General features: G+C 63.2%; 2 protein-coding genes across 16 annotated transcripts in view; one reads left to right on the top strand and one right to left on the bottom strand.

Annotated features, from left to right (window-relative positions):
* Positions 1-13,122, bottom strand: part of TCF3 (transcription factor 3) — a 31,506-nt gene extending 18,384 nt beyond the window's left edge. For 7 of the 15 annotated variants that reach the window (XM_023243112.2, XM_023243151.2, XM_023243160.2 and 4 more), the window contains exons 1-3: positions 12,821-13,121; positions 10,829-10,960; positions 7,223-7,295 (exon numbers count right to left, since the gene is read on the bottom strand). In XM_023243112.2, the coding sequence (XP_023098880.1) occupies positions 7,223-7,295; positions 10,829-10,900 (145 nt within the window). In that variant the 5' untranslated portion in view covers positions 10,901-10,960; positions 12,821-13,121. Of the gene's footprint in view, positions 1-7,222; positions 7,296-10,828; positions 10,961-12,820 lie in introns of all 15 variants that reach the window. The other 8 variants (XM_023243175.2, XM_023243174.2, XM_023243171.2 and 5 more) reach the window with 3 other exon arrangements.
* LOC123381375 lies at positions 12,864-19,399 on the top strand. Its single transcript, XM_045042077.1, has 5 exons — positions 12,864-13,009; positions 16,207-16,576; positions 16,876-16,930; positions 18,546-18,636; positions 19,116-19,399. Exons 1-5 carry the CDS (start codon positions 12,864-12,866, stop codon positions 19,255-19,257), a joined length of 804 nt encoding a protein of 267 aa, XP_044898012.1. The 3' UTR covers positions 19,258-19,399.
* Positions 19,400-20,417: the final 1,018 nt, after the last annotated feature.

Here is a 20,417-nt window from a genome sequence, read left to right on the forward strand (position 1 = left end):
GCGTGGGAACCAGCAGCAGCAGGAGAGCCCAGCAGCGAGCACCCCCCAGGCACTGCCGTTCCCGCCAGAGGCACCGGGTTCCGCGCGGCTGGGGGCAGGTGCCCCGAGCGGGGGCAGGAGAGCGGGGCCCCTGCTCACAACCCGTGAGCAAGCAGATCGGAGACAGACAGGGAATTGAGGCCACGCCCCACCCTTTCCAAGACCAGGAGGACCCCAAGCCAGGGGCTCTGCCCCCCGGCCCCAGCAGCCCGCAGCCCTCCTGTGGATCCCACTCGTATGTGATGCACGGGGAAACGGGGCCCCCGCTGCAGAAACTGGGCCCCCCGTGGATTTCAGACCCGTGACCGACTCCTAACGGAAAGACCCTCGTCCTGCTTCAGGCTCAAGGGGGACCCATGGGGCATCCGAGTGTGGGGACGGGAGAACCTCCCCAACCTGGGGCCTCCGTGCGGGCAACGGACACAAAACAGAGACACGCGTGGAACACGGAAGAAAGACCAAGATTCCGGAAGATCCGCAACGTCAGCAACAGCCACGAGGCCTCAAGGGAAGGCCCGGAGCTGGCGCGGCTGGTGGAGACGAGGTTTCAGGGAGACAGAAAGCCCGCAAAGCGGCAGCGGCAGGAAGGACGCCGCGGGAGGGCAGGAGGGACGGGGCTCGGGGACCATGCACGGAGGGACGTGGCGGGAGACCCACGCCCACAGAGCTGGCCTTCCGCGACACCGGACTCCGAGGCGCAGCCGACCAAGCATTCCTGGGCCCGGACCCCGAGGGCTCGCGGACGACCCCAAACGGGACGGGGACGAGCACCGCACACGCGGTCCTGAGCGCAGAAGACGGGCCAGGGCGGCCCCAGAGACGTGGGCGCGGGTGGCCGTCAGCCAGGCGAACCCTCCCGGCCTCGCGGGTGGGGAGCGGGGGCATGAAGAGCCCAAGTGGCAGGGTCGGCGCCCCGACGCCCGGGCAGCCCCCACAGGACAGGGCGTCCGGTTTCCCCGCTGGGAACGGGAGCTTTGCCGTGGTATTACAAACCCTGGAACAGCCACCCGCGGGGCCGCAGACGGCGCGACCTCCCAGAGCCAATTCCAGAAGGCACACGCCCGCCAGGAGCAGGGCAAGGAGAGAGCAGCAGGGCAGGAGGGCCCGCGGAGCGCAGGGCGGACGCACCGGGCAGAGCCACCCGGGGGGGTCGGGACGCGCGCGGGGCAGCCTGGCTCCAAGGCGCCTTCTCGGAGGACGGGCCGGATCGCCCACGAAAACCCCACAGAGCGAGTTCCACAGGCCGTGCCTCGCGGCGGCCGGCACGCACACAGGCCCGACCCACGGACGCCGGAGAAGCCGGCGCCGTGCCTGGTCCTGGACGCGACACGCGTGGAAACCGCGATCGGGCTGCGCGTCACACCTCTAGGCCGCGAACGACGACAGAGCAGCCGCCGTGGCGACAACAGGAGGCTCCGGCCACACCCGGCACAGCACCGGCCGCCTCGCGTTAGGCAGTCGCGGAACGAACACCCGCTCCCTGCCTGGAAGCCAGAGGTCTCCGCGGGAGCCTGACGCCACGAGCACCTCTTCCAGACAAACGACAAGTGGGTCTAAGAAGTAACGAGACATGCATTTCGGTGGCCAGCGGAACGAACGCGCACGCGCACACACAGCGAGCGGGGGAGGGGAAGAAGTCCGGGGGAGAAGAGCAGTCTGACGGCAGAACCAAGTCCGGAGGAAAGTGAACACGACGAGAGAGGAGGCAGCTGAACCGAGGACGAAGAACGAGAAGGAAAACCAAGCAGGCTGGGAACCAAGATGGGGCCTGCCTGCTCACACACCGCGACCCGTGGCCGCGCAGCTCCTGGAAGGCTAACGCGTTAGCCACCTTCAAACGTGTCCGAAGTGAGATCTTCTCCTGAGAAAACGCCACAGCAGACAGGAGGCAGGGACGCAACCTCAACAGGCCCATCGCTGCAGGACCAAATGTGGCTCGAGAAAGCATTCAAGGCAAAGAGGGCGGAGGGTGGTTCCCCAGCGCCCGCGGTCCCGCCCGTCGGAGACTGTTCCCGAGCCGGGTCCAGGCACGGGCCCCACGCACCTTGGGGACAAGGGCAAAGCGAGGAACGTCCCAGGGGAGAAAAAGGGCCGAGGACAGTGCCAGGACATGGCAGAGGAGGACGGCCGAGGGCCGGACCACGACGCCCTGACCACACTCACGGATGGCCACGTGTGACCAGAAGGCAACGCCCCGAGACTGATAAACACACACACACGTGCGCACACGGGAAGATCTATCTCAGAGCCACAGCCTGCATCGGACCCGGCCCCGCTGACGAGCCGACAGCAGGCGCCGGAGGATGGCCCCGCTGCACCCAGAAAACGAAACCCAGGCAAAATGCGAATCATTAAGGGGTGTCGACCCGGTAGAAGCAAACCACACGGAAACCTGTCAGACACCTCGACGACCCTCACCGGAGGAGCAGGGGCGGGAAAAACAAAAGCACACAAGAACCAACCGCCCCATGCTTCAGCTCCCAAGGTTTATTCTCTTCTTTTAATACTTTATTCGCTTTACACTGGAGAGAGACCGCACGCGTGTACGAGCGGGACAGGGGCAGAGACAGAGGGAGTCACAGACTCGGAAGCGGGCTCCAGGCTCCGAGCCGTCAGCACAGAGCCCGACGTGGGGCTCGAACTCATGAACCGCGAGATCGTGACCTGAGCCGAAGTCGGACGCTCAACCGACTGAGCCCCCCCAGGCGAACCTCCAAGGTTTATTCTTAAAGCCCTAAGGGTCAACACAGAAAACCTACACGGACGGGGAAGGAACCCGGGAAACAGTGCTGTGGAGACAGCTCCTCCCAGAGTCCCCGTGAGTTTCACAGGGTGGGGTGGGAGCGGGCGTGAAGGGATTATTCCCGAGAGTCTGCGGAGGCACAGCTGAGGGGGGACCGGGGCACCCCGGGAGCACCGGGCGGCCACAGACAGTTCACGGCTGCCCCGCCCGCCCGCACCCGAGGACGCGCCCTTCCAACCACCCTGAGGCGTCCTGGGCCCCGAGTCTCCCGCTGACACACAACACGCTTCTCTCTGCTTGATCCGTCCTGGCGAGTGGTCCTTCCCCCGAGCACGACTCTGGCCATGCCCGCGAGTCCACCCACCTGCGGGTTTGAGTGCCGGCCTTAACCCAACGGGCAGGTTAGAAGGAATTTCAGCCTTTCCGAGCGGCCAGACCTTTTCTACTTTCCGGCCTCTTGTCTCCTCCTCATTTCACTGCCCTGTTACCACAGAACACGGTCTGTGCTCCCGTCTTTCCTTCTCGTTCGTCAGATGTTGCACTGTGACCGGTACGTGGTCAATCTTCATAAAGGGGGTGTGGTCCGGAGGTCCCGGGCCCGGCCTTTCGAGGGCACGTGCTTCTACCAAGGACAGGCCCTCCTCGGAACTACCCGGAAGCTCTTAGGTGCCCTCTGCCAGCCTCTCCATCAGTGGCCCAGGCCCAGGGCCGGGGCCAGGACCAGGACCAGGACCAGGACCAGGACCAGGGCTGCGGGGGGGGGCGGGGGGGGGTTGTCATGAGCAGTCCCAAAGGTGAGCCCACGTGTGCGCACGGCTGGGAACCTAGATCACTAACCGCCCACTTTCGCGTGTCTGCTCCACCCAGGACGGCCAGAAGATTTCCTGCCCTCCTCCAGCGTTCCCACACACTCCTCTGCCTGACCCAGCAAGGAGCAGGCGCCTCCACGACCCTCACGTCTGCACTGCTGAAGGGACCGTGTCACCTAAGGATTTTTCAGAAGTGGCACCCAGGGTAGGACCCCGCAAACGAACAAGATCCAACAACGTAAAAATAACTGTAAAACACCGAGACGTGCTAAAACTCTCCACCGTTAGCGAGCTATAATTAAGAGCTGCAGCCCCAGTCACAAAAGACTGACGTCCTTCCTACGTAAAGAACTCGGGCAAATCACACAAGCAGCACAGGGCAGGGCTAAAGGAAGCTGCCAAGAGGCAGCGCTGGGTGGTTTCTCGGGACGGTTAATACACTTGGAGTTTCATCTTCCCTGTGAGGACTCGCGCAGGGTCCAGGCTTTGCGCCTGGAGCGTAGTACGCAAAAACCACCAAAGGCTGTCGTCACCAACACGTGTCATCGCTGCCGGCGTCCCGCTGGTCGGGCAACAACACAGAAGGAAGTGATGCGGCCGGCAACTTGGACGGGTCTCCGGGGAATCCCGCTCGGCCAAAAAAAAAAGCCAATCTCAGAAGGTTCCGTGCCGTACGGTTTCGCATACGTGACGTTCTCAACGGGACAAAACCGTGAGCCGGATGATGGTAAGTCAGCTGTCGCCAGTGCAGTGGGGACAGGCGGTGGGTCAACGGGCCACACGTGGGGTGAGGCGCGCAGGACCCCCCCGCACACCTGTGCAGACACGCGCGTGCACAGCACAGGAGACTGGACGACTCCGTGCGGTACCGAGGTCAGCTCCTGCACCACGGACGAGGCCGCCGCGGGGGGAGAGGGCTGCACTCAACCTCCGGGACAGGTCTTCGCAAGCTCCTGTCCATCGACGAGGACTTCAAAACAGATGATCGATTCCCGAAAGGGCTCAAGACGGTAACGGAAAATTAATCAAGAACTCACGGCCAACACACTTTTGAGAAGTCGGCCAGCCAACCGTCTTTAATCACGTAAACGCCCACTGAAACGGCGGATTCCTGGTCGCCTACCAGGCCGGAGAGCTTTGAGGACAGTGCCGGCTGAGCGCAGGGCCCTGGACGGACGTTCTCGCCGGGAGCTCACCAGGGACACCTTCGGCAGCCAGTGCTGGCACAGCCCTCACCAGGACCTGGTGCGCAGCGTCTGTCCCGAGTGCCGGAGACCTACCCTGAGCGCGTGTTCTGTCCCCAAGCGCGCAAAGCAGCAAGCCAGGGAAGCCACGTGGGAAGGAGCTGTCCCCTGCACGGCAGCAAGCACTTCCTGACGCCCCGCGCAGCCGGGCCCCCCGTTTCTGGCGCCAGAGAGCTCTCGCCCCAGGCCTTCCCGCAAGGGGGCCAACACAAGTACTCGCCCTTTCGGCGTTTTCCCACCCGGATCCTAACCAGAAAATTCCACCTCCGGTAGGCTGTCTCCACTTCCCTCTTTTTTCCGAAACAAAGACCGCGCGGACGGACCCCCAAACACGGCTGCCGCCGGACTCCGCAACCACTCAGCTTCGACCTGAGCCACGTTCACAGGCCTCCCACCAGGCCGGCACCACGGACCGCTTGCCACACCAGGATGAGGCGGCAGGACCGGAAGGGGCACGGGGCCGGCGCGCCACCAGCCGCTGGCAGCCCTTGCAAGCACACACCCGGGCCCCCCCCCCCCCCCCCCCCCCCCGCGCCCAACAGAGGGGGACCCGCCCCTCTCCCGGGCCTCCAGCGCCAGCAGGGAGAAGCCTCGGTGGGGGCCGGCCCCTGCCTCAGGCTCCCCGGTCCGGGCCCAGAGGGTCCCAAGACACACCCCCATCTCTGTTTACAAAGCACTCACGCCCACAAGCTCACTGAATCATCTGGCCACAGGCAGATGTCCTTTTACAGATGAGGAAACTGAGTCTCAGTCATGCCACCCACCACAGGTGACACAGCACGTCCTGTGCCTGGGGCGGCAGTGAGGAATGGCCTCGAAGCTCGGGTCTTGGGGCTCCCCGTCCCACGCCCTGGTGCCCTATGCAGTGAGGACTCGGGCCGGAACAACCACAGGACATCCGTCCAGGGCAGGGGGCGGGGGGGGGGGGGGGGGAGACGGGGCAAGACCATCCCCGTCCAAAGTGGTCGGGGCAGGGCCAGAGGGCAGGCCAGCCTGGAGGCGCCCCTCGGCTTCGGGGACTCGGGGCTGCTGTCCAAGGGGACACTGAAGAGAAAAGGCAGCGGGGGCAGCGGCCTGGGGGAGGGGAAGGACGAGGGCACGTGCCTGTGCCGTGCACCTCCTCCCAGGAGGCCCCCAGGGCCTGACCGTGTACCCCCAGCAGAGAAAGGGTAGCACGCCGGCTCCCGGGTGAGGTTTCTAGGGGGTGGGGGCGGGATGGCCTGTGGGGACTTCCGTATCCCAGAGAGGACTCTGTCCAGCCCTGCAGCCACTTCCTCAGGCAGAGGGGAAGGCCAGCACCGGCGGGGGATGGGAGGACACAGCACAACGTCCCTCCCTTCGTTGAGGGGAGTGGGGGGAGGCTGAGCACAAACCACCCTTGAAAACCCCCTCCTCCAGCCAAAGCACACGGGATGCCCCGACGGAATTCACGGACGACTCCAAGAAAGAATCTTCTATTCCAAATCCCAGAGTCACAGAAAGACACAGTCCCGATCCTGAGACCCCAGAAAGATGGCCAAGTTGCCCAAGTCCTCTCATCTCCCTGAAGGGCTCCCCCAAATCCCACCAAACAGGGTAGACTCCTCAACGTGCACAAGGCATCACTCTCTGCCCAGAGCCCTCCACGGCTCCCACCTCCTAGGCAAAAGCCCAAGTCCTCCCGGAGACCCCAAAGGCCCTGAACAACCTGCACCAGCCCCTTCTCTCTTCCTCTAACACGTCAACCCAGATCCTGCCCCAGGACCTTTGCAAGAGCTGTACCCTCTGCCTTGAACCCTTTGGTCTCCACTCAAACATCACCTCCTTAGAGACTGTCCCCGACCACCTTGGCTTTGAGACAGTGTCCTCCCTGACGCCTCCTGTGTGTTCCTTGAGCAGAAAAGAACCGTCTGTCCCTCCCCCCAACCACGTCAGGGGCCTTCAGTGCCCGGGGAGGGTAACCCATTCATCCAGGTTTGCCAAAGACCTAGTTTGAACGCTCAAAATCCCCAATCCCGGGAACACCCCTGGGTCCTCGGCAGGATGGCTGGTCACCCACCCCAGTGTCAGATCCTGTATACGAGAGACTCGCAGCACAAGCTTGGAAAAGAACAGCCAGAAGCTGGGCCTTTCTCCGGACTCACAAGGTGAGCAAGAGTTAGCACAACCCAGATTCCGTGTCTCGTATCTTCTGGACCTCAGTTTCCCCCTTCAACTGGAGACCCAAGGCCCGCTGAGGCCACGGGGACCTGGGAGGCTCCAGTCCTCACCTCACGTGTGCCCCACTGTAACACAGCCCCCCCCCCCAGCGGCCCGCCCCCAAACACCTCCTCCTCTGGTTCTGAGTCTGAGAGTGCCTCTGGTCCCGCACCCCCGCCCTGTGCCGCCCCGAGGCAGCGGAGTCCTACCTGAGCCTCCAAACTGGGCACCAGCCAGGGGGGTGGGCCGGCCCTTGCCGTTGGCCCCTGGCAACGGGAACATCTGTGGGGAGAGAGAGAGAAGTGAGTGTGGGGGCTGGGCCGTCCACGGGAGACCCCAGGGGAGAGAAGGCAGAAGGCCCACACTGCACGCAGAAAAGGCCCTTCCAGCAAAGCCCGAAGGCACAGCCCGTGCCAGTGATGGAGATCTGGTAGGGTTTCAAAGCTGTCAGGGCGCCCGGCGGGGGGAGCACACGCCTCGATTCGGGGTTGGGAGTTTACTTAAAAGATGACCGTCAAAGGGCGCCTGGGTGGCGCAGTCGGTTAAGCGTCCGACTTCAGCCAGGTCACGATCTCGCGGTCCGTGAGTTCGAGCCCCGCGTCGGGCTCTGGGCTGACGGCTCAGAGCCTGGAGCCCGTTTCCGATTCTGTGTCTCCCTCTCTCTCTGCCCCTCCCCTGTTCACGCTCTGTCTCTCTCTGTCCCAAAAATAAATAAATGTTGAAAAAAAAAATTAAAAAAAAAAATTAAAAAAAAAAGATGACCGTTAAAAAAAAAAAAAACAAAACAAAACACCACCAGAAAAACAAACCTCCAAACCTCTGCTGTCTATGCAGTTTGTTTTGGGGCCGGAGTCACCGATCTCCACACTTAAAATGGTTTATCTGCCCTTAGAAACGACACCAAGTTTTCCTTAGGTTTCCTCCTGAGGGAGCCGGATCATTCACACTCCACGAGCGTGGGGGCAGCGAGGCACAGGGGAGCTCAGGCCTTCCCCGAGGCTGGAAGCACCTCCCATGTGCCCCTGACCCTAAGCAGCACGCAGCCCGGCCACTGGGCGGGAGGAGGGTGGCCTGGGCCAAGTGTCCCCCACATGCCAGATTCTGCACTCAGTGGCTACCCGGGGCCCTCATCACCAGCCTAGGCATCAAGGGAAACTGAGGCCCGAAAGGACAGGAAGCTGGAGGGATGTGGGAAAGGCTGCAGCACCCCCCCGACAGGTGACTGAGCGGTTCTCCCCAGCGCCTCCGGCCCCTACCCCACCCCCACCCCCGTTTACCCGATCGGCGTTAAGTCCCTGGAGATTAAACAGCTTAGCAAGATGAGCCAGGAAAACCCAACATCAACAAACCCCTTTGCCACACAAAAACAAAACCTGTCCCATCCCTGCACCGAGTCTAGGTTCTCTAGATTCCACCTAGGGCCCGAGTGATCACGAGTGGGTGGACTCAGGGCCAGGGGCTCATCGGGGACCTGCTGATGCTCCCACCTCCCACCTCCCACCCCACCCCACCCACCAGGGGGTCAGGGCAGGGGGCCTGCGGGCAGGACTCTCAGGCCAGCACAGCAAGCCTGGGGAGGGCCCCGGTAAGTGGGGTCCTGTCCCCACGCCCCATTCTACAGGAGGGAAACGGAGGCCACGTGCTCACCTGGCCCCGGCGGGCGCAGGAGCAGAGCCTCATGGGAGGCGTGGAGCCTGGCGTGGAGCCTGGCGGGAAGCAGGTTCTCAGTGGGTCTGCGCCCCCTCCTGGGGGCGTGGCTGTGCTCATTCAACTGGCCCAGCCTCCCCAGGGCCCTGTTCTCCCGGAAAAGGCCCTGTCCCACTGGGTAAACTGAGGCCTGCAAGGAGAGATGGGTTGGCCTGAGCCAGGACCGGAAGTCACCAAGCCCCTGGGAGAACGGGGGCCCCACGCCAAGTGTCTGGTTTGTCCTCTAGGGTACCAGGGGCTCCGCGGATGTGGCACTTGCCACCGGGGCACTGACAAGGCCCCTCGTACCCTGCAGCCTGCCTTCTCTTCCGTGAAATGGGCTCAGGGCCCTGAGCACGTGGGAGGCGGAAACCCCATCACACGAGGGCACCGTGGGCGCACGGGAGCCTCTGCCAGCGCTACCTCCCTCCGGGCTACCGAGCCGCGTCACCGGACGAGCGATGCCCACGGCACGGCCCCGGACCCTCATCGGCCTGCTCGGGGAGCGCCCGCTGTAACACCGTGGCTCCCACCTTCCTTCCTCCCCTTCTGACGGCCGCCTCTCCCACCACTTCCCGTGACCCGGCCCCGGCGAGCCTTCCCCTTGGAGGTCTTCTCTTCCAGTCTGAACCCGGCTATTTTAAAAAATGTAAATCAGCTCAGTTTCTCGGAGGCAGGCGGGAGGGGGCAGCTCCAGATGGACAGAAGGGGAGGTGGGAGATGAGCCGGGGAGCGGCCTCCGTGCTCTGGCCAGGCCTCCCTCCCTGCAACAGCACGGACGGTGCATGGAAATCCAGCTCCCGGGTCCCTCCGGGGGAGGCACAGAACACCTTAACCCTCAGTCTCAATTTCCTCACCTGCGAAATGGGTTGTGAGCTGGAAACACGTGTGCGCGCGAGATGTTTGGACCCGCCAAGCACAAGGGGCAGGGGAACCAGGGGCTCAGGGCTCCTGGACAGATGAGGCGAAGGGGCCAGGTCTGAACCCATGCCCACCCCCACCCCAGCCTGTTCCAGCCCAATAGTCTGTGACTTGTCAGTTTAACAAAAAAAAAAAAAAAGAAAAGAAAAAAACTGAACCGCACTCCAGGTTACTCAGCCGGGAAAGCAAAAATAAAACGGGGCTTAAAAATGGCTCACAAATACCAGTACGGCCCTTCCGGAGCTGTGGCCCCTCTGTCCCGTGGGCTGTGTTTTTCCACAGGATGGCTGGTGTCGTTTCGGTTTGGGGACTTTTGTTTTCGACAGGCCTCGGTGGCCGGGGCCTCGTACCGGCAGAAGAGTGAATTCACACTGAAAGCACCCTCCCCCCACGTTTCAAATCGGTCTAGCGCTTGCCTGGGAGGTGCGGGAGCGGGACAGAGGAATCGTGCGCGCACACGCACGGTGCGGAGTTTCTGAAGAAAACGCTGGCCACCCCGACACTCGGGACAGGTGGCCCACGGCACAGATGGGCAAACGGAGCCCCCTGGTCCTTCACGAGGCGCCCCGGCTCCAGTCACCGAGGGAGCTCTGGCTCCCAGCCTCACCGGGCCCTGCTGAGCTGTGTGACGTCGGGAAGCCAGCACCCCTGGGAAACTCCGTCCGGCCAGGCAGGACACAGGCGTTCCGGGAAGCATGAGGGAGACCGCCACCCGGGCCTGCCTCCCTGTGACAGCCAGGACAGCAGTGACAGCAGCAGCTCCTGCTACCCTGGGATGCCCACACTCTCCAGACCTCTGCCTGCCTGCCCGCTGCTCCCCTCCCGACCGACCATCGCACGAGCCGCCACGCGGATGAGTAACCGAGGTCTTAGACCTCCAACACCCGTGTCCCTGCCTCACTCGAAAGGGCCCCCACACCCGTCACCTGGTGCTAGGCACCTTTTTCTTTTTGCGTCCACGCTGGAATAAATAACCCTGATCGCACCCATTTTCCAGATCAGAAGACCAAGGCCGCTGCTTACCCACAACCAATGCACCCCAATTCCCCCAACCAGCCCCCCACCAGACCCCTCCGCCCAACCAACGTCCAGGCTCGGCTCTTGACTGCTGGGGTACTTCTGGCGGAAGCTTCTTTCCCAGGAACCCTGGGTGCGCAGACCCACACTGAGGCAGAGGAGGCACCCAGGAAGGCAGGGCCCTGGCTTACCATGCTGAAATCCAGAAGATCACTGAGCTCCTTGTCCGTGCCCACGGGTGCCATCCTCTGTGGCTGGTTCATTCTCCAGTGGCAACGGCGGGCTCAGGGGGCAGGATGGGCACCTCGGCCCTAGAGATGGCCCTACGAGAGCAGAGGAGACAGACACACAGAAAAACAGAGAAAAAGAAGAGGTCTGAGTGACCAAAACAAGGGCAGACAGATGGGGAACGGGGAGCTATTTAAAAAGCCCTTCCTCTAAAGGCCCCGAGGGCTTGGGTCTTCCCAGAAGGAGCCCCTTCACGACCCTGGGGGTGGGGGCAGGGCAGGCAGGACTGGGTTTGGGCCCCTGGAGACCTCTCCCCAGAGCCCTCAGGGAGTCTGAAGGATGATGGGGGTGGGGGTCGGGAACCTGCAAACACACACTCCCTAAACTCCCTCCAAGACCACCAGGGAATCAGATTGCAAATTTTAAACTGGATGCAGGGTGGGAGTGGTCCCTTCCCCAGTAGGCCAGAACCCGCCCCTCTCCCCACCTCTCTCCTTTCCAACCCCACCCCCCCACAGGCTTCCCCACCGCCTCTCTCCCACACCCACCAGGGAAGGGGGTGGGGGGCCCAGGCTGCATCCCAGGGGAAATCTTGTGACCCCCCCCCCCACGAGCAGCTGTCACAGCGTGCTGAAAACCAGGTTACCCCAAACTCAAGAGCAAAAAGAACTCTCGAACAAAAAAAAAGACAAGGGAGTTTGGTGGGGTGCCCTGTGCAGAGACCTACCTACGAAGCTTCCCTCCACCCTTAACTTCCTACCCCCACACAGAAAAACAACAGAACTCAAAAAAAGAGAAAAAAAAAAAAAAAACAATCCTAGGTTGTTTTATTGTCACGACGTATCCGGGAATTATTTTTAAGCAACTTTGAAAACATCCCTTGCCTCCCGCTGGAGGAGGGTGGAGAGGGGGTCCCCCAAACCAGGGTTTCCCCCGCACGGTCCCAGGGGCCTCCGCTCTACAACGGGGGTGGAGAGTCACCTGCCTGGCCCCATCCCCCCCAGAGAAGGGAACGGAATATGTCTCCGTCGTCCCGCGGACAGAGCGCGGGGCCCCTCCGGCTTCGGTGCCGAGCTCCCAGGCTGGGGGCGGCCCCACGGAAACCACGGAGGCTGCGGGGGAGAGGGGGTTCCAAGGTCGAGGGAGACCCAACTCCAGGAGCGGAGGAACCCCCGCTTTGTTTGCCAACCAGGGGCGAGGTGTGAAACGGCCGCCCCGGCGCACCCCCTCCCCCAAGTCCTCCCTCTCTCGCAGGGCGTGTGAAACTGACTTTGTTGAGGAGTACGAAACCGCACTTTTTTGTGGGGTGGTTGAAACCGATTTCAGGGCCGACCCGGGGGAGGGGGGGCACTGGAAACTTGTGGGGTGTCGCCGGACCTCGGGGGGCTGGAAACGGGCTCGGGGCGCAGAGGGCCCGGCCGCCGGCCCCAGGGGGAGGCCCCCGCGCCCGCGCGCCCCGCCCCGCCCCCACCCCCCCGCCGCGGCCGGTGCAGGCGCGCGGCCCGGGGGCCTTTGAAGCCGGGCCGCCGCCGCCGCCGCCCCGGGCCGCGCTAACGCGGAGCAGATGTTCGCGGCCCCCGCCCCCCCCCGCCCGGCCCGGCCCGGCCCTCAACCTGCGCCCGCGGGCCGCGCCGCCGCACCTTCCCCGCCAGACAAAAGGCCGCCCCCCCGCCCCCCACCAACTCCGGCGCCGGCGGAGGGGGCCCCGCCGCGGCCCCGCCCGCCGCGCCGCAAACTTTCGCCAAGTGCGGCCCGGCGGGCGGGGGGCGCGCCGCCGAAAGTTGGAGAACAATGACGCCCGGCCCGCGGCGCGGCGGGGGCGAACTCCCGGACGGCGCCCCCGCCCCAACTTCCCCGGGCCCGCGGCGGCGGCGGCTGGGGGGGGGGCGGCGGGGGCGGGGGGGGGCGACCAACTTCGCACAAAGCCACGGGGCCCGCAGTCCCGGCGTGCTCACCTGCTCGGCGCTGCCCGGCCCGCAGTGCGCGGGGGGCGGCGGCATGAACGGCCCCCCCGGACAAAGGGGCGTCGCGCCGGGCCCCCGAGGGTCGCGCGTGGGCGGCGGCAGCGGCGCGCGTGGCCCGGCCCTCCCCGCGGCCCGCCCCGAGGGGCCCGTGCGCGGCCGGGACGCTGGCGGGGGCGGCGTGTGAGGAGCTCGCGGTGCCCGCCGCCCGCGTCGCTGGGCTCGGTCCGGCCCGCTACGCTCGCGGCCGCCGCCGCTGCCTCATCTTCCTGCGGCGGGAGACATGTTCCGCCCCCCGCCCCGCGCGCTGCCCCGCCCCCGCCAGGCCCCGCCCGCGCCCCGCCCCGCGCCCCGCCCGGCGTCGCCGCGGATCCCTCCGCCGCCGCCGCCGCCCGCTCGGCCCGCGCCGGTCTCCGCGGCTCGCCTTCCAGCGCGCCCGCGGCGGCGGCTGGGGCTCGTGAGGCCCGGGCTCTAGGAGCAGGGGCGCCCGGCCGGGCCTCCAGCAAAAGGCTCGGGGAGGGGGCCGGGACTATCTTCCAGCGCGGAGGCGCACGCAGGATGGAACACAGCCGTGACGCAAGTGGGAGGGGACCGTGAGATGGAAAGATAAAACACGGCAGCAGTGGCCAATCGGAGGGCGCGAAACCGTGATTGGCGGGCTCGTCGGCCATTTCTGGGGCTGCCCCGCCCCCTGTCCCGCCTCCGCGGCGTCTAGCGAAGAAGGAGGTGGGACTCTCGGAGCGTTAGGCCTAGAGAACCGGTGGGGGGGGGGGTGTGGGTTTTGGGGTTTTATTTGTCAGGTTTGCTTTGCCGCCCGCGCGGCCTCTTGGGCTGGGTCGTGTCTCAGTTCCTAGGGCTGGCCCCTGGTGCTGGCTGTTGAGAGCGGGCATCCATGATCGGGGGACAGGATTTGGACCCATTTTGTTGGTAGAGCAATGGAAGCCAGCTCTGTTTCAGGGTCAGAGAGGCCCACAGGGAACCCGCACTGTGCGTGCCTCTGACTTGCTGGTTGCTTTGGCCTACCTGATTCTCAAGTTTGCTCATCTGTGAAACGGAATCTGGACGCAAGCCTTTTGGTTCTCAGCGGGCTGTGTGTCTTCTGGGGTCTGAAACTCTTCCCGCCTCCAGGGGCAATTCAGCCCCTTCAGAAAGGGGATAAAATTATAAATGAAAATATGACAAGCTCTTGTGACTTCCTGGGTCCCCAGAAAGCCACATTCCCTTCCAGGCCCGGGAAGAAGCCATCATCCTCCTGGCCCACTGGGCTCTCGCCACCAGGGGCCTCTTTGCTGGTTTGGAAGCTGCCAGACTCCTTTTCATCTCCGGGCAGGCCTCGTTGTCCTTGTCCTGCCCTCTGTCTGGCATGTTTTTCCACTCACACCTGGAAACCCCAAATCACCACAGTTCAGTGCTGCTCCCGGCCCAGGAAGAAAAGAGGGGGTCCAGGGTGAGGAGTGAGTGGAGGGCTCAGGGGCCTCCTAGTAAAGGCACAGGCCCCTCACGCTGCACCCCAAGTAGGCTGACCCTGATCCTTTCTAGCTCAGAGAAGCTCCCTGTGCCGCACGCCTGGAGAGGGAGGTGTGGGTCTTGGGGTCTGGGTTCGAATTCCTCATTCCTTCCCGCCTCACTGTGACCTTGCGCAAATTCTTGACCCTCTCTGGGCCTCAGTTTCCCCCTCAGGAAAATGGAAGGCACAGCGATGGGTACAGAGTCGGGGCCCACAGCTTGTGTCCGCATCCCTCAGCCTCTCCCCCCTGGCGGGCCCGCGTCTGTGGCAGGGCAGTGGCCCCCTCAGTCCCCAGCTGTTCCGTGCGGCCCGACTCTGACCCCATGGGCCTATTCCTGCTCCGGCATCCCCCCAGCCCGGGGAGTTTCTTGAGGGCCAGGCTGGGGCCAAGGCCTCTCAGGGTCCCAGCCTCACTCAGCGTACATCAGTTCCCCCTTGCCCGAGAACGCTCAGGGTCTAACCCTTAGCATCGGGGTTAAGGTTCCTGGAGTGGCCCTCAACGCACTCACTGGAGGTGGGGGGGAAGATCCATTCGTGGACCATGCAATTATCGAGCACCAACTGGGTGCCTTTCTTGGTGCCGGGCATTGGGCCACAGCGGTGGCTGTGCCCTGCCCAGCACCTGCCCTCCAAGGCAAGATGGGCCATCAGAGGTCCTCCTTTGGTTCCAAATGTGGCTCTTTCCATCCATATGTTTGGCCGTCAGGTCCTCATGCCTGAGAGATTAAACCCATTGTACAGATGAGGATAGCAAGGCTTAGAAAGCTCCTCCCTGGGGCCTGGTCCACCCTGGGGCTCACACCTGCCAGGAGGCCCTCCCGGCACCCACAAGCCACCATTGTCCTCCCTGGGGAGGCCCAGCATGGGCTGAGTCACTGGGTGGAGCAGTCCACAGGGGCCCCCCACGCTGCCACCTCTGCCCAGCCCCGAGGCCTGGGTGAGCCCTGCAAGGCCTTGGCATGAGGACAGGCAGCGGGTGGCTGGTGCCAGGGGCCCCTTGAGGCCGGCCCACAGCCCGCCCACCCCTGCCTGCCTGCCTGTGGCCTTTGTGCTCCTCTGGGTGCTCGCCTGCTGGGCCTGGGCAGGCTGGAGCCGGAGCCCTGCCTCCCCACCTGCTTCCTCCTTCCACCCAAGCCACACCCCAGGCCGGGGACCCCACATTGAGGGAGATAACCCTATTTCTGGTTGGCAAAACTAATGCCAAGAACAGATTGTCACCAGCGAGTGGGGGGATAAGGGACAGAACATAGGCATGGTGGTGGAGACTTCCGGAAGAGACACAGAAGGCATACAAGCCACGGTTGTCCACAGAGAGAATGTAATTGACTTTAGGACTTTGGGGGCATCCTCCCGACATGTGTTTTCATTTGTCTCCAAAGTGGGTACCTTCTCTTGGGGTGTGAGCAGACCCCACCCCACCCCCCCCGCCACCACTCCTCCCTGCTGTTCAGAAGCCCTGGCAGGATGGAGGGGCACTGCCACTTAAGCCAGACCCCCGGCCCAGTCACCGTCCCCAGCGCACACTCGCACAGGGGTGATGACGGCCACAGAGGCTGGGGGCTTCTTCGTCCATTCAGGCCCCTACAGAGGGTCCTGACCCAGGCACGTCCACAGGCTCGCCGCGACGCCCCTCCCCCGGGGACCTGGGTCAGGGTTCCTTCCTTCCATCCTTCGTGCATTCTCCCTGGCTTTGGGAGGGAGGTTGGCTTCCATAGGGCCCGATGGTTGGGCCTGGGGTTGGGGGTCTCCCTGGATATACCTCCCTGGAGGTAGGCAGGAGGAAGGAGCCGCTGGCTATGCGGGATGTAAAGGGGGGGGGGGCGGGGATATAGCTCTAGCCCCTCCCCAGGCAGGACTAATCTGACTCTGGAAGCTGTAAGGTCAAGGAAGGGAGGGGACCCAGTGACCTGCCCAGCCCCTCTTGGGGAGCTGGGAAGCGGCTGAGAGCGGCCAGCCCCCCAGCCTCATGCCTCCCATTGCCAGGTGTCGGTAAATATCCAGAAGGGGCTCTTTATGTGCCCCACAGGCCCCTGACCTCCCCGGGGTGTGTCCCCGGGGCAGTGACACTTGGGTGTGACCACAAGGATGAGGAAGAGTCAGTGGGGGAACTGCAGGGGCAGAGGCTGGGCTGGGAGACGGGGCCGTGTGTCCTGTCTGTGAGGAGCCCTCCAGGCCCACGGGACCTAAGCCCAGAGAAATGGAAACCAAAGGAACTAAGGCCAGAGAGGGGTCGGGCCTTAACGGTGAGGGCACTAGAGAGCCATGGCAGGGATTTGAGCAGAAGGGAGATGTGGTCCCTATGGCTGCCCCGTGGCGGGCGGTTCAAGAGGGGAGGGGTGGAGACAGACATCAGGGGGAGAGAAGGGCTGGCCTGTGGGGGTAATGAGCAGAAGACGGGGGGGGGGGGCTCTTGACGGCGTGGGGGTGAGGACACAGCCACCCATCGGCGCTGGGTGCGGGGCCACCCTCCGAGCAGGGACATCTCGGCGCTGGTGGCAGGAATGACTGGGGCATGGGAAGTTCACGTGCCGTCCGTGCCCAGGCCCCACGGGATGGAGCCAGCGCCTGGCCGGAGGGCTGTGCACCAGGGGCAGCAGGTGAGTGGGTGAATGCATCAGGGCTGAGCCCCAGCCCCGGACTGAACCCCGACCCCGGCGGGGCCCCCGCTGCGGACCAGACCCAACCACACCGAGCCTCTTTCCCCCGGGCCCCAGCCGCCTCCGAGAGCCGTGCTACCCGCCGAGGGCGGCCCTTCCCCCCTCTTGGCCTGGTGCCTACGGCTCCTGACTCAGGGGCCCCCAGGGCCTGTCCTGCCACATTCCGGGGTGGCCTGTGTAAACACGGGGTGCCTCCTCGGCGGCCCCCATGGGCATTGTTCGTCCTAGTTCCCGGGGACCAGGGCGTGGGCAGGGGACAGGGAGCCGGCCGGATTCCCGCCACCTGCCCACGCACCCACCCACGGGGCGGCCCCACTCACCCCTGCCCCTGGCAGCGAGGGGGCCCTCCTGTCTCTCCCCGGCACGCGAAGGGCGAGCTGCTTCTCCTGGAGTTCTCCAGGTCCCCTGAGCTTCACAGATGAGGCGGCGCACACAAGCCCATGGCTCAGCCGGGGAAACTGAGGCTCAGGCCCCAGCCCGAGGCCCGCAAGGCTCACACACCGGGTTCGCCTGCCCCGCCAAGCTGTTCCACGTGCTTCCTGGCGTCTTCCCGAAATGCGGGGAGGGCATTCCCTGCCGCCAGCACCGCACCACTCCGAGGAGCTTGGGTCTCACCCGGCGCTTCTGGGAAGAAGCCAGGAGGGCAACGTGGTCTCTCTCGGGGCTCACACGGGGGAGCTGGCCCTCAAAGGCCCAGGCTGCTCGGGGTGACCGGGAAGAAGGCGCTGCTGGGTAATTCTGGAGCTGGTGTGGGGACTGCGTGCTGCTTCCTGGGTGTGTGCTGAGGGCCACGGGGAGCCCTTGGCGGTTAGCCGCCCCCCCCGCCCCGGCCCGGCCACCCTGTCTGGAGCCGGGACCCCGCGTGGACTCTCCCCTTACCCGGCTCAGCCCACCCCCCACCTCACAGCCTCCCCAGCCCCCTTGCGGCTCCCCAAACAGCTCGTCCTGGCCGTCTGCTCCTCTCATCGTGCCCGGCTAGCTCCTCCTCGGCCTTCAGCTCTCAGCCTGGGTGCTGCCTCCGCCAGGAAGCCTCCCAGAGCAAGCCAGGCCCCACTCCTCTTGTAGGAGTTTTTGCAGTTTCCGGTTCCGGTTACTCCTCCACGGAGTAACCGCTTGATCCCGTGATCACCGGATTAGGGTCCCCCAAGGGCGGGGCGCGAGGCTTTCTTACTCCATGAGGTATGGCGCACGATGGGTGCTCGTGGGTCTGGAGGGCGGCCGTGAAGACAGAGGCAGCGTGGCGTGGGGGGTTCCTGGTTCTTAAGGCCAGGCTTGGGGCCTGGGCGATGGTGTCCAGGGGAGGGAAGGAGCAGAAGCCACTGGGCCCAGGCTGCCAACAGATCTGGGTTCAAATTCTGGCTACACCGTGTTCTGGCTGTATGCCTGGGGCAGAGGCTGCCCTTCCCAGGCCTTGGTTTCCCCTTCTGAAAATCAGGGCTCGGGAAGGTCACTTCCAGGCCCTAATGGCTACTCACACCTCCCTTTCCCTGTGCACACCACACTGAATCTCGCTTCGGCCCTGGGCAGTGGTGGCCACCAGAACACCTTTTTGCAGGTGGGGAAACCGAGGCACAGAGGGATGCGCTCATTTGGCCGAAGCCACATGAAGGGTTCAGTGCCCGGGACTGCCCGAGGGAGGGTCCCAGGTGGGTGTCTACTCCTGTTCTACGGGAGGGGCAGGCCAGTGGAGTCACCAGGGTGCTGGCTTTGTAGCTGGCACCGTGCCCTAGTTTGTTAGGCCCAGCATCTCCTGTACCCAAAGAGTGGGGGGCTGTGATTGGCCCCATCGTGCAGAACAGGACACTGAGGCCCCCCCAAAGCTGAATTAAACCACACGTGCTCCCTCCTGGCTGGGGCTTGACATTGGCCTGACTGCGTGTTTGCCAAGAAAATGTAAAAGGTTGCACAAATAGGTCCCAAGAGGCCCAGGGAGGGAGGCAGGCCCTGGTTCTTCGTCTTGGAGGTGATGACCACCCCTCTGTGGGTTCCCAGGCATCTGGGCCCAGGCCTGGCCCCTACTTGCCCCTGTGTAGACAGGAGTTTTCAAATGGCCAGCAGGGAGTGTGTGAGGCGGGATCTGTGGGCGACAGGTGCTTGGAGTCACCGGAACTCTCTGTACTCCTAGGATTGGAAGAGTCTCCAAACTGGCAGGCCTCGTGTACCCCTCCCACCTCCTTGCCCTCTTGAGGGGTGGGAAAGGTACAGAACCAAGATCTATAAAAAGAAAAATCTTCAAATCTGGCTCTATAAAGACTACATGCTTCTGAATCAAACAGACACGCAGCTGAGGTTAGATGAGGTGAGACAGCTGGGGAGAAAAACATTTGTAACACTGTAACAGAGGGATTCATAGCCTTCCTATACAAAGAGTTCCTACAAATCAATAAAAAAAAAAACCCACAAAACAACCATACAGAAAGCCAGGCAAAGAAATGAACATTAGTTCAGGCAAGAAGAGATACAAATGGCAATTAAGGGCCAGCAAAAAAGAAGCTTAAAGTCACTCATGATGAAAGAAATGCAAACAGATACCCAAACAAGAAAACGCCTACTGTCTTTACAACTGGCAAAGTGGTAGACGTCGGTCACGTCCGCTAGTGATGAAGCCAAGTGTGGGGGCTGCGTATTTCAATAAAGAAACTCTAAGGGCGCCTGGGTGGCTCAGTCGGTTGAGCGTCCGACTTCGGCCCAGGTCATGATCTCACGGTTCGTGGGTTCGAGCCCTGCGTCGGGCTCTGTGCCGACAGCTCAGAGCCTGGGGCCTGCTTCTGATTCTGTGTCTCCCTCTCTTTCTGCCCCTCCCTGACTCATGCTCTCTCTCTGTCTCAGAAATAAATAAACATTAAAAAAAAATAAAAAAAATAAAAAAGAAACTCTACATCCCTTTGAACTCCCCCTCCAATGTCAGTCCTAACGCTAATAAATCTGGTAACAATGAGAACACAAGCAGGGATGTGCATTAGAATTGTGGTTTGTGACGGCGATCGCTTGGAAACACTTGGAAACGACCAGGAAGAGAGGACACAGGAGGAGACCACAACGTAACCGGGAATGCCGTCCTTGCCTTACGGCCCGTGGGGTCTGCACGCACATTCTGAGCAAGCAAGAGGTCTCAGGTGGAGGTTCGGATGAAATGCAAGTTTGAGACCCACGGCACCATTTTGGGGGTAGAGATTTTGTAAAGGAAAAAAGCATGTATCGAAAAAGTGCAGGAGGAAATGCCCCAGGGCTCAGCGGTTACTCTGGGCGTGGGGGGGGGGGGGGAGTTTCAGTTCTTACTTGATATTTATATTTAAGAAGTGGAATTAGCTGAGAAGTTGGACATTATTTTCTGGGTATGTGTGTGTTGGTATTTTTTAAACGAAAGGAAAGCTCAGTTTTCGGCCTCGCGGCTCAAATTCTGTAACCCTGCAGAGCCACGGGATGG

This window comes from Felis catus, chromosome A2 (genome assembly GCF_018350175.1).
Source record: "Felis catus isolate Fca126 chromosome A2, F.catus_Fca126_mat1.0, whole genome shotgun sequence".
NCBI lineage: Eukaryota > Metazoa > Chordata > Mammalia > Carnivora > Felidae > Felis > Felis catus.

What these genes read in the sequence shown, in the direction of transcription:
- LOC123381375 (XM_045042077.1), top strand. Translation starts at nt 12,864, where the DNA reads ATGAACGGCCCCCCCGGACAAAGGGGCGTCGCGCCGGGCCCCCGAGGG. An exon ending in GACGCTGGCGGGGGCGGCGT is followed by an intron (nt 13,010 to 16,206) that starts GTGAGGAGCTCG and finishes TGACTCTGGAAG; the next exon opens with CTGTAAGGTCAAGGAAGGGA. An exon ending in TGCCCGAGGGAGGGTCCCAG is followed by an intron (nt 18,637 to 19,115) that starts GTGGGTGTCTAC and finishes CTGTACTCCTAG; the next exon opens with GATTGGAAGAGTCTCCAAAC.